Source organism: Diabrotica virgifera, chromosome 6 (assembly GCF_917563875.1).
Source record: "Diabrotica virgifera virgifera chromosome 6, PGI_DIABVI_V3a".
Classification (NCBI taxonomy): domain Eukaryota; kingdom Metazoa; phylum Arthropoda; class Insecta; order Coleoptera; family Chrysomelidae; genus Diabrotica; species Diabrotica virgifera.
In genome coordinates, this window is record NC_065448.1 from 205821132 (window position 1) to 205838786 (window position 17655).

At 33.2% G+C, this 17655-nt stretch overlaps 1 protein-coding gene across 1 annotated transcript; it reads left to right on the plus strand.

Annotated features, from left to right (window-relative positions):
* Positions 1-384: 384 nt before the first annotated feature.
* Positions 385-14328, plus strand: LOC126887151 (uncharacterized). The gene is made up of 2 exons (XM_050654513.1): positions 385-682; positions 13499-14328. The coding sequence occupies exons 1-2, from the start codon at positions 547-549 to the stop codon at positions 14224-14226; spliced, it is 864 nt and encodes a 287-aa protein (XP_050510470.1). The 5' UTR covers positions 385-546; the 3' UTR covers positions 14227-14328.
* The last annotated feature ends 3327 nt before the right edge of the window (positions 14329-17655 follow it).

Below are 17655 nucleotides of genomic sequence, written 5' to 3' on the forward strand. Positions count from 1 at the left end.
TGGAGTATATTATGTAAGCTTTTTCCACACATTCGTTCCGCCAGAATGGATTAGATTTCTAGTAATGTCTGCTCCCAATTTGCCTGCAAAATAAAACAAAATCTAAGTTTTAAAACATTATATTTATTATATTTATTGCCAAAATAAAATAATGTGTAAAAAGATTATTATGCAGTATATCACTTACCGATATATTCATAAGAAATTTTGAAGAAAAGAAATATAAAATACAATACCGTTCCGATGCTTTCGAATCCATCACGTTCTGTCTGATTGCGACGTGACGGAAGAACAAAATATCGGTGCTGTATTTTTTGAAGCAGCCATCTCTATGCAGTGGCGATGTCACGTAGTCGTCCGCCCGGTCCGCCTCAGATTTAACCTTGCTTTCCCCTTCAGTCGTGTTTCAGTAAACGTTCCGACAGTACTGTACATTTTAATCGCATTTTATGATAACGATATTTTCAGTATTTTGTTGAAAGCATTGAACCTTCAAAAAACTACGGTAAACCGAATAGATTTTTAAATATCTTTAATATTTAAATTATGAATGATGAAAGGCTCATTCAACTTGTACGACAATATCCGGTACTGTATGATGCGTCCCATAGTAAATATATGGATTATGCGGGGAAACAAAGTAAATGGGACATAATTGCATACGAAATGAAAGTATTAAATGGTAAGTAATTATAATTATGTATTAGATATTAGTAAGTATTGTAGATCGGCTAATTGAACTTCTTCTTCTTCTTTTATATAGGCAGTACTGCCTGTCTTTCTTGAACGGTGCCTTTCGTTCTGCCCATAAATTGTCTTTCCATATTTTCCTTGGGCGTCCTATACTTCTTCTGCCTAACGGTGACTTGTCCCTGGCTATTCTTACTATCCTTGATTCAGACATCCTGCTTATGTGTTGATTCCACTCTTCTTTCATGTTCTTTACCCAGCTATTTATATTGTCTACCCCACATATGCGTCTGATTTCCTCACTTCTTACCCTGTCCTGTAGTACTTTTCCAGCAATCCTTCTTTTCATTTTGTTGGTCTCCAGATGTTTTCGTATTTTGCTTGTACCTATCTGTTATTGTTTCGGCTGTAAATTGTAAGTCGTAACTGGCCTAATAACTGACATATATTCGGGCCTTTTTTCCAATCTTAGGTGTTTGTTCTTCCAAATTGTGTTGTTTCTTCTTCTTCTTCATATGCAATCCACTAACGGATGTTCGCGATCACGTTTGACCATTTTTCTCTATCCCTTGCAGTATGTATTAGGTCTCCTATGTTTCTTAGTCCTGTTCATTGTTTGACATTACGGAGCCATGACATTTTTTCCTGCCCACTCCCCTTCTTCCTTCGACCTTTCCTTCAATTAAGGTTTGCAGAAACTAGTATCTTTCGTTTCTATAATTAGGTGCCCCAGGTATGCCGTTTTTCTCTGTTTAATTGTGCACATTAGTTGTCGTTCTGTACCAATTCTTCTCACGATTTCTTCATTTGTTATTCGTGCGGTCCAGGGAACTTTAAGGATTCGTCGATAAATCCACATCTCAAATACTGTGTCGATTAGGCTTTCATTATTTGGCCTTTTACCTCTTCTTCGATATTGTTGTCGGCTGATAGATTAATTCCTTAATTCCCATGTATTTTGAAAGTCATTACTTGTTAAATAATTAATTTGATTGTCTAACTCAATTTGAAGTTAACATGGATAAAACTTTTTATCTTACTTTTGTATATTTATGAGGATTAAGTATTTAATAACCATATACATAGCCTAAGAAAGAGAACACGCGAATTCGGGAAGTCTTCTTTACTATAGCATATTTTTCTTAGCGTGGTCTCGTCCGTTTATGGACTTAGACCTCTACCAACTCCTTCCATTGATCTATCTCTATCCTGAGCAACATATCTGCTTCCAATTTGTTTCGGCTATTGTCTTTATTTCATCTACCCATCTCACATGTGGTCTACCTCTTGGCAATCTACCTTCGTAAGGTCACCAATGCTGTATTGTGGCATTCCAACGTTGGTCTCTGGTCCTTTTAATTGTTTAAACAATAAAAATTGTTTTGTATCAATCATTTTAAAAATATCGTTAAATTCATCATTTTGCTTTGGTCAAATATGTTTCTAGTTTGTTTTTGATTATGCTGAATCCGAATATGGCATTGGAATTTGAAAATTCTTATACAGAAGCTCTTATACAGTATGTCTGCGTAGCTAGGAACCACATGTAAAACTTTTTTATTATCAATTTTACGGAAAAAAGTTATTCTTCATAAAATACTCTCGATAGTCAAAAATCTAAAACTCAACCATCAGATATTAAATTTTGTCAATTTTATACGAGTTATGTCAAAAATATGAATTTCTTTAAAGAGTAAGTACCTTTATATTCCAGAATATCAAAAAATGCTATTATGAAAAGTTGTTTGAAATTAAAAACTCTATTTTAATATACAATTACATCATTCTAATCGAAAAAAAAATCAATTTTTTCTCAAATTACGAATAACCATCATCATTTTATTACAATTATTGTAACTATTTTATTATCAATTTTACGAAAAGAAAGTTATTCTTCACAAAATGCTCTACCTGGTCTAAAATCTAAGATACAACCATCAGATATCAAACTTTTTCAGTTTTATACGAGGTATGTAAAAAATATAAATTTTTCTTAAGAGTTAAGTGCCTTTATTATTCACAATATTTTAATTAGAAGGATGTAATTGAACACTGAAACATATTTTTTAATTCCAAACAACTTTTTTGAATAACAATTTTCGATATTGTGAATTATAAAGGTACTTTACTCTTGAGTGAAATTCATATTTTTTGACATACCACGTATAAATTTAATAAAATTTTATATTTGATGGTTGATTCTTAAATTATATACGATGCAGAGTATTTTATAAAGAATAACTTTTTTTCGTAAGACTGATAATAAAAAAGTTATCAATAGGTTCCAAGTTACGCAGACATCCTGTATAAGAGCTAAAAATTTTTTTTGTTGAACATTTATTATTGTTGAAGTTTATTATTAAATGTATTTTAGGTAAGTTTTACAGAAAAATGTTTTGATCACTTTGTATAAACATTTTTTTAGCTGGTAATTTTCAGTTTTTGTATTACATTTTTGTTATCTTTCTTAATTTTCTCAAAAAGAAATAGTGTATTTTATTTCTAAAGTAAAATAATTCAGTGCATTTTAAAGAAAACATTCTAAGCTTTAAAAAACACCTATTAAACTGTGATAGACATGTTCAAACTTGAGTAATACCGTCTTAAAGTGGTGTTAATTCTGTAAAACTATAAAATTTTCAAAAATTACATTTTTTGAGACGTCATATCATTTGAATAAAATTGTATCAATTCTTTTTAATGAAACATCGTTTAGTAAGATGTTTGAAAGGTAAGTGGTGCAAAAGTGAGAGTTTTATAAGAAAAATTGTATTAATTACACATTTTTGAATCATTTTTAAACAAAATTCATGTAAGTCTCATTTTCAGCCCACACCGTACTTATGCCCATACATTTTATTTTTTTTTATTATAACCATAAAATAGCTTAATTATTCTTCTTTCAGTTCCAATTTCTAACATTTCATTTGATCGATCAGTTAAAGAATTACATTAAAATAACTCAACCGTGCACTTCGCCATACCCTAGTTTACAGTGCGCCAATGTTTGTGAGAAGGGTGACGTTAGCGTTATAAATAAAAAATTATAGAAGCTACAGATTTAATTTTAGAAAAATCTTTATATAAGGTTTTTTTTCTAAAATTTTCTGAATTTTTCAATCAAGTCAGTTTTTTTCTAAAATTTATATTTTCGGAGTTATTTAAAACAACATCTAATTTTGCAGTTCATTTGTTTATTAAAAAAGGAAGCACCCACTTCTCGAGTAGAACTTTTTGATATGTTGTTTATTAAACATTTCTTAATGAAATTACAAAAAGTTCTATCTTGTTTGATTTTTTCCGAAGTGAAAATCTATATGCACTCCCCTAATTCTGGTTGCAGCATTTGAAAGTTCAAGTCAAATTATACCGGTTTTGATTATTTGCATTGCTAAATATTTTTTTTAACGTTAAACAAAGCTATAAACAATAAACAATCAGTGTTTGAGCGTTTTGCCGCATGTCCGCACCGCGCCACGGAAGTCCTACCTGGTCGGTTCCATGGTACAGGATCCGCGCCTGATCCTTGGCGCGGTGCGGACATGCGACAAGACGCTCCTCAACCACTGTTTCTTTATAGCTTTGTTTACCAATAAAAAAATTAATTTATCTACTCTATATCATATTATGCATACGTTTTTAGTTTGTGAAAACTGTCATTATAGGTAGCAGTGCGTGAAGGATTTAAAGTGTGGGTGAAGTAACAATGTATTTAAAATGGGGTTTACTTTTTCGCACACTTTCATAACGAGCGATCCACAATTATTGGGATCAAAGCTAGCCGTGCAAAAAATTACTTACCTATGTCTTGTTTTAATCTAAATTTATATCATTGGTTTATCAATTAATTTTGATTAACATTATAAAACATAAAAATTCAGTCAAAACCTTTAACACAGAACTTTAATCAAAAATAAAAAGAAGTAACAAAACAATAATAAATAAAATAAAACAATATGCTGTATATTTATGTCTTACATAACCTAACTTTACTTGTTAAGTTGACGTACACGGCAAATGTTATGTAAACTGGAAAGTATATCTGAATTAAGGATAGACATGCACTGTATAGCTGTCTCTGTCGTTATAATCAAATTAATATCCTTAACTCGCGTTGTCATGGTGATGACATTTGAGTAATAGATTACAACAAAAGTTTTGACAGTTTTGTGGTTTGAAAGAAGTTAGAATTTTTAAATGTCAAAGTTCTATAAATTGTAGAATAGAAATGAATTCCAGTGACGAAGAGTTACAGTTTTTTTATTTGTTTATCGTAGATAAGATATTGTATGAAACTGTGCGTGAAGTACTTTTTGCGAACTTACGCGATGTATAGCACTCGCTCCTTTGTCGCTCGTGCTCTAAATATCGCGTGCGTTCGCAAAAAGCATACTTCACGAACTGTTTCATAAATAACTATTTTAGCAATGCAAATAATCAAAACCGGTATAATTTGACTTGAACTTTCAAATGCTGCAAGCATGATTGCTATTTTATTTTTTAATCAAAAGTTATTCGGGTTCAAATTGCAATTTTTCGATTTTTTTTAAGTTTAACCGCGTTTATCTCGAAAATTATGCATTTTACGAAAAAACTTGTACGAACGTTATTTGCTTAGAATGACCCAAACAATACAAAAAAATGTTTTTTTGCGAAAACTCGCTTTTTATCTGCCCGTAACATACGGGGGCGGGGGTTACCTGCACCTTCCGGTAAGATTCAGTTTTTCGTAAAATAATCTGAACATAGTTGCCGGTCCTCAGGTTTCGCATACTCAAATACTTCCAGGGCCCGGTCTAAATCGAATCGTCATATAAATTTATTTCAAAGTAAAATTGGGCTTATTTCCACCAAAAATAATTAAAAGAGAATTAATTACCATTAATTGATCTCGAAGGCTCTCATTTCTAAGGTTACTATTTTTTTTGTTTCTGTTGCCTATGTTCTCGTTTTTATCGTTTCTCCAGTTACAACATCTGGGACACGTAATGAGAGGACAGCGATATGAACTACTAAGGCTGATAATACAGGGAAAGATAAGAGAAGGAAGGAGTACATGAAGAAGGAGAGTGTCGTTGTTGAAGAATTTATGGCACTGTTTTAAATGCAGTTTTCAGAGCAGCGGTAGATAGAGTAAAGTTAGTAATGATGATATCAGCCTCCGATTTGGAGGCGGTACTTAAAGAAGAAGAAGTTCTCGTTTCTGTAGTCGGTTCGCTAAACTCAGACACAAGTGGCTAGTGATTTTAGTAGGTACTTTTTTTTGTTTTTTGCCAATTTTGCCAAAATTGGCAAAATTACTAACTACTTTTACCAAATTGGCAAAATTACCTGCTAAAATCACTAGCCAGTTGTGTCTAGAGTTTAGCGAACCGACTATATCACATTAATCTTACACATGATTTGTAAATATCTATATTATAATTTCTCATATAATCTTATACCTTTATGTTGTAGGTGACATTAATTGTTTTCCACACTATTTTAAAAACGAAAGCTTGATATTTCCACCCCCAGATAATTAAGATGTGTTTCTTGTAGAGCGGTTACGCCTACCTGGTACTTTTTTTATCTATTGCATAGTTCTTTTAGCTGTCTTTGTCCTAAAATTGATCAGTATATTTTATATTCTTAGAATAATTGTTGGTTCGGTTGCTATCGTTTCCTGGTATCCATTCTTTTCAGAGGCTTGTCATTTTGCTTCATATGTTTTTCTTTTTTTTTAGGCTGTTAGGTAATTAACCCAACGCCAAATCCTCTACTCATCGAAGGACCAATGCTCCCTTCTCCCATAGATCAGAGGGTCTTACTCTTACACCACCTTAAACTGGATTTACCCAATTGTTAGTGAGGTTGTTGAGGTTATCGGTGTATACCGACTTGGTGGTGAAGATAAGAATTGAGTGGCTACGTGATTCTTGCTGGATAAGGCTGGATATCTCCAATGAAAAGCAAAATATTTCCAACTTCTGTTGATACGCAGAAACATTCTCAGAGCAGCTTCACTCAGATATCATACTCATCATTATCATTCAAACCGGATCTATCCACTGCTGGATATAGGTCTCCCTCAGTCTTTTCCATGCATTTCTGTTTTGTGCTGTTTGCATCCAGTTTTTGTCGATCCGTTTTATGTCATCAGACCATCTGGTTGGCGGACGACCTTTACTTCGATATGCTTCATGTCTTGGTCTCCAGTATATTATTCGCTGTGTCCATCTGTTGTCCGACATTCTAGCTATGCGTCCAGCCCAGTTCCACTTTAGGGTCATAATTCTTTCTATGGCATCCGTCACTCCTGTTCTCCGTCTTATCTCCCTGTTCGTAATTCGATCCCGACGAGAAATGCCTTAACATTGAGCGTTCCATGGCTCTTTGGGTAACACAAATTGTATTTCTTACTTTCTTGGTTACTGTTAAAAGTTTCTGCACCATAGGTAAGTACTGGCAACACACACTGATCAAAGACTTTTCTTTTGAGACACATAGGCAGTTCTGAATTAAGGACATAGCTCAGCTTTCAGCTTTCCGCATGCCACCCAAGTGAGTCCTATGCGGCGACTTATTTCGCACGTTTGATCATCTCTTCCTATGCGTATCTCATGTCCTAAGTACTTATAAGAGGTGGTTTCTTCAATAGGCATGCCATTTACTGAAATCTTTTCGCTTAACACAAGATTTGTCATGATTTGTGTTTTTGTACGGTTGATTTTTAATCCAACTTGTAAGGAGGCTAGGTATAGTTTCTCCAGTTGCGATACTGCATCATCGATGCTGTCAGCAAAAAGAACAATATCGTCAGCGAATCTCAAATGACTAAGTATTTCTCCGTTGATATTAATTCCTTTTTCACTCAGATTTGCGTTCTTAAACATATGCTCTAGTAATGTTGTAACTGGGAAAAAATAAAAAAGCATATACCTAGTAGTGCAAAAGAACCAATTGGAGAAAGAACAATTGACTTAAACAGCGGCAGAAACCAAAAACCATGGTTCACACAGGAAGTCAAAGATTTAGCAAAAGAGAAGAAAGATGCATACGTAAGATATATTAACAATAGGACCCCAGAAGAGTATCAAAGATATAAATAAGAAAGAAATAGAACAACTAACAGAATCAAAGATCTAAAACGAATATATTGGGAAAAATTCTCAAATGACATGGAACATGATTTACGAGGAGGTGAAAGGAAGGTATGGAACATGTTGAGGAACAGGAAGAAGCTGGTTACCGAAGAATTACAAATTAACGCAATAAAACCAGAAGAATGGGTAACTCATTTCGAGAATCTATACAAAGACGATAACGACGATAATAATAAAGTACAAAGAAATGACCTACAAAACATTCACCAAGAAGAAACAGAGAATGCCAACATCACCCAAGAAGAAGTAAACGAAGCAATCAAAAGATAAAAAATAGAAAATCACCAGGTCCGGATAATATACCAAATGAATTAATTAAATACGGAGGTACAAAAATAATAGAGATAACATTATTCCAAAAAATTGTAAACAACATGACAGTACCAAAGGAATGGAGAGAGAGTATAACAATACCCATCTACAAGAAAGGCGTAAAGACAGATCCTACGAACTACCGAGGAATTACACTACTCAATTCTACATCAAAACTATTGACAAAAATTCTATCCCAAAAAATATATAAGAAAGCCGGGGTATCGGAAGAACAACAGGGTTTTCGCCCAAACAGATCTACAATAGACGCTATTTTCATAATGCGACAATTAGTTGAGAAATCACTAGAATTCGACAAGCCCATGTTCACATGCTTTGTAGATCTGAAACAAGCATTCGACAGAGTACGATTAAAGGACGTGCTGACTATCCTTGAAAAGAAAAACATAGGTCAGAGGTATAGAAACATAATCAAAGAGCTCAATAGATCCAACAAAACACGAATTAAAACCACACACGGGCTCACGGAAGAAATCAAAATCAATGCAGGCATTAGACAAGGGACAGCCTCAGTCCATGCCTATTTAATTTAATAATGGATGAAGTTATAGGTAGTGTTAACATAATGAATCAGGGATACAAAATAGGTTACCGAACCATGAGAATACTTTGCTACGCAGATGATGCAATCTTAATAGCCGAAAACGAAGATGACTTACAACGCCTACTACAAAAATTTAAAATAACCGCCGAAAAGTATAACCTGACACTATCCAAAGAGAAAACCCAGTCGATGGTAAGTAATATTCAGGAACCCAATAAGATGTAAATTAGTAGTGGACGACCATATAATCGAACAGGTAATGGATTGTAGATACTTAGGTGTGGAAATATCTAGCGACAGGCATCTTTGGCACGGAATGGGACGTTTCGGCGTCGCCGTTTCGGCGTGGCCATTTCGGCGTGGCCGTTTGGGCGTAGAGCCGTTTCGGCGTAGGCCGTTTCGGCGTCGGCCATTTCGGCGCCTGCCGGTTCGGCGCCCGCCGATTCGGCGCCCGCCGATTCGGCGCCGGCTGATTCGGCGACAGATACTTTGGCAAAGTGAGAGAGAAAAAAAATAGTTGTTAATGTATGATAGTCTGAAATTTTCTTTAACAAAAAATGTAGAGTCAGGAGAACAATTTTCGACATTTTAATTTTAGAAGATGTAAAATAATACCCGAAAGTTAGGTTTGGACCGAAGGGTTAGGTCTTCCTCCTTTGAAAATTGTACTGTATAATATATAATATATAATATATATATAATATATTAATTTTTTAATTAATTATGTGCAATTAAATAGCTTACATTTACAAAAGTTGGAAAAAATAACATTTAATATATTTTTTTAGTGTGGTATAGATATAAATCAAGAGCCTCTTAAATTTCTAAAAAAGTAACGTAGGTATAATCTAATGTCTTACTAATAGACTCCAATGTAGGTATTTAGTCAACTAAAATAAAATCTCTGACGCCGAAATGGCCGACGCCGAAACGGCCTACGCCGAAACGGCTCTACGCCCAAACGGCCACGCCGAAACGGCGACGCCGAAATGTCCTAGACCCTCTTTGGCAAGAATCAAAACAGCAGGCAACGAAATCAGCGAGAATATCTGGTTTCCTGAGGGATTTAATCTGGCGGAATAAATATATGAGCACCGAAAGCAAAGTCCGCATTTATAAGACATGTGTTAGACCCGTACTGACATACGCAGCTGAGACAAGGGCCGAGACAACAAAGACCAAACAAATAATGAGAACAACAGAGATGAAAACCCTAAGATCCAAAAGAGGTATCACACTCAGATATAGAATACGAAACGAAGACACATTGAGAGAGCTAGGCGTTCAAGACGTAGTGAGATGGACAAGAGCGCGACGACGCATGTGGAGAGACCACGTAGATCGAATGGACCCTGAACGTATGGCGCATTGGGCGGAAACACAGAAGCCCAACACCAAGCGACCCATAGGAACACCCAAAAAACGATGGTACGAGAGTTGGAGCTCCGGATCGCAGCAAAGACTGTAACAGAAGAAACAGGACATAGTCCTATTACAAGAAGAAGAAGAAGAATGCTGTAAACAATTTTGGCGAAATTGTGTCTCCCTGTCGCACTCCCCGTTTTATTTTAAATGCGTTGGTCTTTTTATCTGCCAGTTTCACGCTTGCTGTCGCATTTTGATAGATGTATTTAATCATGTATATTAAGCGATGATCTATACGACACTCTGTTAAGGCTTTTAGCATTTTTTGACGACTTATGGTGTCAAAAGTCTTTTCGTAGACAACAAATATCAGGACTAATCGCTTGTTATATTCAACACTCTTTTTTATTAAGTTCTTAATTACTTGTAAATGATCATTCGTGCCATATCCTGCTCTAAAACCTGCTTGCTCTTTTGGCTGATAGAAATCCAACTTACTTCCTAGTCTGTTGGTAATAACTTATATACTTGTGACAGCAAGCTAATGGGTCGGTAGTTTCTAAGGTCGCTAATATCTCCCTTCTTATGGAGTAAAGACGATTTCTGCGTTGTTCCACTGCGTCGGTGTTATCGCTTCGCACAGACATTTATTGAATAATTTAGCAAGTGCCAGTAAAAGTGTATTTCCTCCTAGTTTTATGCTTCCAGTCATTATTTTGTCTCCACCTGGGGATTTCTTGTCCTTCATCTTTTGAAGCGCATTTTTAATTTCGCCAATAGTTATGTTCGGCATTAACTCTGAGCCTTGATTCTCTATTTTTGGTAAAGGGCGTCTTTCATCGGACTCACTTGTTTCATAAAGTTGTCTGTAGAAGTCTTCTACTATTTTCACTATTTCTTCCTGATCAGTCACAATGTCATCTTGTTTATTTCTTAACTTAGGTATGTATGTTCTTTTTTCCTGTGGACATGTTGTGTCTTAGAACTTTCAGACTTCTATTTTTCTCTACCACCCTTGTCACCTTTCTCATGTTATGTTGCCTTATGTCCTTTCGGATTTATTTGTTTATTGTTTTACTGAGTTGAGTAAGTTCTGCGTAGTTTGTGTTATACCTGTCCCTCAGCTTCCTTCTTTCTTCTATAAGATTTTTAGTGTTAAGACTTATTTTTTCATGTTTTTTCATCATTTTAGGACAACACACCTTCTCCGCTTCTTTAATCGCATTTACGATATTTTCGTTTAGAACTTCGACCTCTGTTTCGTCGTTGATTTGTTGCAGATTGTGGTCAATGATGTCACGAAAGTGGTCTGTATTTTCAGGCGGGGTCCATTTACGCTTGTCTGATTTTATCATTTTTGTTCATTCATTCTTTAAATTGAACAGAATTTTTACTCGAATCAATCTGTGATCCCTTCCAATTGTAAATGTGTTTAAAACGGATACATCTTGTACAATTTCTACTATAATACACCCGACTACTTTATTATACTACTCTATTATACTATAATACACCCGTATCGATTTTTCCTGGATTACACTCAATGAAAAAGGTACGTAATATCAATAAAAATGTTAATTCAGACAACAAACGCAATACTTAAAATTTGTCCAATTCTTGGTTTTATTGGGACAACAAAACGATGTTCATCAATTCATTATTTTCGTTCGTTGAGCCAATGTATTACGTTTATTGAATGGATGAATATTCATTATGTATACCATAATATCACTTTATTGATATTACGAACTCTGTTCACTGAGTCAACGAACACTATTTATTGAAACAACAACGTCGTTAATTGACCGACGAAGACTATTCGTTGTGTCAATAACAGTGTTATTTCTCCTAACGTATTTCGTTTATTTCTACAATTATTTCCGTTTATTGTTACAATTAATTCCGTTCATTCCCACAATAAATACGGTTTTTCTTACAAGCAATTCTATTCATTCTTACAATCAGTTTCGTTCATTCCTACTATGAACGTATTTTATATTAATAATTACTGAATGCAATAGTCCAATGTATGATATTAATTGATTAATAATAATTTTTTAAATCCCCCTTTTTTGTCCTTAACCTAAAGGACTTTACACTGTGTGATTTTTCATATGATTTCACTTATACAATGTAGTGGAATAAGTGTTACACTCCCCCCCCCCATTAACTTATTTATTTTTAGCACATAAGCAAAACGCTCGGACAGGTGGATTTTTAAAATAATTAAAGTATATTATAACATCAATGTTTCGAACTTTACACGATCCCTCTTCAGGTGACAGGCGCGGCGTAACTTTGATTTTTTTAATGGGAAAGTACGTCATGTGACAGCTTATTTATAAGCGTTTGAAATAGTGATTCCAAAAATGTATAACACTTTAATCCTTTTTGAGAGCGCAGGTGCAAAATTTCGATCGAATTCTTTTTAAACGCATTCATTTTTTTTTGGAATTCTGAGAAAACTAATAAGTATTTTTGAAAAATTTAAACGCAGAATAAAATATTACATTATTACCCAGGGCAGAAAGTCCCTTAGAATAAACAAACAGTTTCTGTTGAATGGTATGCCTATTTGAAATTAAAAATCATGCTAAATTTTCTCTTTTTCACCCCTGTGACTTAAATAGACTAAATTAAAATAATCATTATAGAGGTTCTCAGGGACTTCAGACCCTCGATGATACTGTAATATTTTATTTTGCATTTAAATTTTCAAAAATAATAATTAGTTTTCTCAGGATTCGAAAAAAATGGATACATTTACAGAGAAGCTAGGGGTATCACGATAAGGAAAAGCCGTTAACTTTCAAATGGTCAAGCAAAACATTTATTGTCTCAACAACTACGATTATTGTCACAATAAACGCATTGGTTGTGGGTATTAAATGCAGTAGTAGATTGATTAATGCATTCGTTGTCACAACAATCAATTTACATCTATTCAATAATCATATATTATTGTATATTAACAACATTTGTACATTGTTTTAATGAAATCTGTACGTTGTCGCGATAAACCAAGGTAATTGCTTGTCATCTACGAAATCAAGAACGTGAGTTGCTGCCAGAATTAACAGTATTTATTAAATATACGAAACTAAGTTATTGGCTGAATAAATTGAGTGTTATTGATTAATGTACTCTAGTTATTTTCACAATTATTATTCAATCATTGTGACAATAACCAAATACATTCGTCAATGTCTAAAAGTTCGTTGAAACAACAAATTAAATTGCTGTGACAACGAAATACTATTCAGTAATCATTGTTAATCAATATTACGAACTAAATTTTTTTGAGTGTAGGTAAAATAACCGCCATGTATTTTAATTGTTTTACCTATTCTGTTTCTCTTTTCCATATATCCAAATTATGTTGTATTTCCATTGCTTGATATGATGTTTCTTTTTATTTCAGCTACAGAATGTAAACAGAGATGGAATTACATAAGAGATTCGTACCGCAGATCCTTAAGAAGAACTCTTACAAAAGGTGGCTATCCAAAAAAACATGTATATAAATACGCGAAAGAGTTGGAATTCCTAAAGAAACATTTGTCAGAAAAAAATCCAAAGAAAATATATGAAACTGAAATAACAGAACAGATAGACGAACAAAATGAGAGTGAATCCATGAACGATGAAACCAATTGTGAAAGGGACTCTGACTTTTCCCATGATTCCCAAGAAGCAAATAATTCCACAAATAAACAGATGTTTGAACATATAGATCTACCAGTAGAAGATGACGAAGTACCAGGGTTGTATGAAATAGAAGAACCTAACTTATCACAAGATACAGTTTCATTACAGTTATTAAAATATTTGACCAAAAACAAAGACTTTAAGTCTGCAACAACAGAAAAGCACCCCGTGGATCTGTTTTTAACTTTTATCAGTAGAACTTTAAAAAGCTTGGATGCCTATCATTTAAACTTAGCAAAATCTGAAATATTTGCTACGGCTCAAAAATATGAGATGCAGATGATTTTAAATCAGTCTTCAGGACAGTCAACTGCCAATCAACCCAACAGTCCAGACCACGGAAGAAACTCCAGCCCCCATTCATCATGTAGTAAACCTTTTACTTTAACTCCAGTAATATTGTCAGGATCCATAGACCCACACAATAGCGAGAATTCATAACCAATACAATTCCGTACAATTGTATTCATCACTAAAGCAGGTATTATTATTATACTGTAACTTAGTTCATAACAGTAAAAATAAAGTAAATATTTTCTATAATGAATTTATTTTTGTTCTCCTTCAGAATTATTCAAGTTTCCTAAACATAACTTATCACAAAATAGTGTTTCATTCCACTAGCTAAAATATTTGATCAAAAACAAAGACTTCCAGTTTGTAACAAGAAAAGCACCTCGTGGATATGTTTATCGTGGAGTTCGACAGGGTTGTGTTTTGCCACCCAGTCTTTTTAATCTGTATACTGAAGAAATCTTTAGGGAAACTTTGGATGGTAGACAAGATGAAGTAAGACTAGGCGGAGAAATAGTCAACAATATCAGATACGCTGGCAATATAGCCATTATTGCAGAAAATGTTGTTCTGAAGCTATTTTCTTGTGGCATTTTTATAATCAACTATTTTCAATGAGAAATAAGCCAGAATTTGACCAAAAAAAAATGATTTTATTAACGTTTCGACGCCCAACTCGGGTGTCGTTGTCAAAATACAAAATAATACTAGATTACACAAAAATGTTGTTGCTTAGTAAAAAAATTCTTCTAATAATTTATTTAATCTGACTCATTTATATCGGCAATTCAGACAGGTATTATACATTTTAAAGTAGAAGACTTTAAAATTATATTGCCAATATTGATGAATTGCGTTCCTGGGACGACTTTACTAGTTCATTTGATTACATGAAATCAACCCAACTCAAGAATATCCGCCACAAAAAATCATAGCATGTGAATTGTCTTTAAAAAGACAACCAAATGCAACGGTGGCAGTAAAATTCTCGCGCTAGAGATTCCATAGTAAATCACGAGGGAAAACCAGGAAAAAACCTCGTGATACTATCCCGACATCGTAAGTATTTGTGCTTACATTTAGTTTACTCTCAAAATTTAACTAATACCAAATTCTGACTTTAATAATATATGCTATTTTAAATTATAAATAAAATTAATAATACTAATACATAGATATTATATAAATAATACTAAAATATAAAATATGTACTAACTCGATATGTTAATATGTAAATATTATAAAACCATTTGCAAATAATAATGACACATTAATAAAAAATACACAACATTTTTTAAACAAATTATCAAATATTAAATTTAATCCCAATAATATTTTAGTTAGTTTTGACATAAACAGTTTATTTACAAATGTGCCATTAGATAAAACTTTAAACATAATCAAAACGAAATAAGAGAATGATAATACACTGACAACTAGGACAAGACTAAATGTATCAGCCATAATGGAGTTATTGACATTATGTACTAATAATGCCTGTTTTCAACTAAATAAATAATTCTATAAACAAAATTTTGGTCTAGCAATGGGCTCTTCTTTATCTCCATTATTGGCTAATATATTTATGGAGCATTTCGAAACTAATATCATTTTTAAACAAAATTTAAAACCCACAGTATGGTGGAGATAGTTTTCAATATGGCTTCGTAGATCAGAATTGTTGGATATACATTCCTAAATATTATAAACGATCAAGAAGAGACAATAAAATTTACAATGGAAAAGGAATATAATATCACTCTACTTTTCCTCGATGTTTTATTCTCGAAGAAGGATAATGGATATGAGACTCAAGTGTATAGAAAACCAACACATACCAACAGATATCTCAATAACAAATCAAATCACAACATCAACGTTAAAAAGGGAATCATTAAATCCTTATATGATAGAGCCAAAATTACTTGTTCTAACGAAAATTCATTTTTAGAAGAAAAACAATTGTTAACATCTGTTTTATTAACAAATGATTATCCTTTATCGTTTATAAATAAGGAATTGTCAAGATTGGATCGAATAAAACAGAACAACTAGAACGGAATCCTATAACATCCACAAGAAATAATACGAAAAAAATATCAATACCATATATAAAAGGACTATCCGAGAAACTTAAAACAATAGGAAATAAATTCAACATTTCAACAACACTCAAAACAACAAACACATTGAGATCTATTCTATCTAAAACTAAACCTAACAATGAACAAGAAAGAACAAAGAATTGTATTTATAAAATACCTTGTGAATGCGAACAATTTTATTTAGGTGAAACATCAAGACCATTAAACGTTAGAATAAGTGAACATCAGTCTTATATTAAAAATAGAGAATTTCATAGATCTCAAATATGTCAACACGCATGGGATAATGAACATAGAGTTCAGTGGAGAGATTCAAGTATAGTCCTGAAAGAAACAGATAGTAAAAAGAGAAAAATCAAAGAAGCGGCTCTAATCATGCTAAATGAAAACAATTGTGTCGCAAATTCCTCCGTAGAATGCAGCAGGATGTGGTTACTCATACTAAAAGAGAAAGTCAATAGAAAGAAAATACCACGATTAGTAAGTGAGTAACATATCGAGTTAGTACATATAGTACATATTTTATATTTTAGTATTATTTATATAATATCTATGTATTATTAATATTATTTATAATTTAAAATAGCATATATTATATTAAAGTCAGAATTTGGTACATATTAGTTTTGAGAGTAAACTAAATGTAAGCCCAAATACTTACGATGTCGGGATAGTATCATGAGGTTTTTCCTGGTTTTCCCTCGTTATTTACTATGGAATCTCTAGCGCGAGAATTTTACTGTCACCGTTGCATTTGGTTGTCTTTTTAAAGACAGATCACATGCTATGATTTTTTGTGGCGGATATTCTTGAGTTGAGGTTGATTTCATGTAATCTAATGAACTATCTTTTAGTAAAGTCGTCCCAGGAACGCAACTCATCAATATTGGCAATATCATTTTAAAGTCTTCTACTGTAAAATGTATAATATATGTCTGAACTGCCGATATAAATGAGTCAGATTAAATAAATTATTAGAAGAATTTTTTTACTAAGCAACAACATTTTTGTTTAATCTAGTATTATTTTGTATTTTGATAACGACACCCGACTTGGGCGTCGAAACGTTAATAAAATCATTTTTTTGGTAAAATTGTGGCCTATTTCCCATTGAAAATAGTTGATTATTGCAGAAAATTTACAAGATCTTCAGACATTAGTAAATCTAGTCAGTGAAGCAAGTTATCGGAGAGTCTTCAAATCAACATTTCAAAGACAAAGTGGATGGTAGTTGGAATATAGTATAGATCGAGGTCTGCTTTGTCTTAATAGAGGGGAGATAGAAGGCTTGGTAGCTGGTTAAATGTAAATTGTGACTGATGAAGAGATAATAACCAGGATCGAAATATCACGTAAGGCTTTAATGACCTGGAAACCAGTTTTATGTAACAGCAACCTGTCGATGAAGTTTCGCAAGGTCCTGAAATGTTATGTGTGGTCTATCATATTGTAGCGTGATTAGTGTAATTAC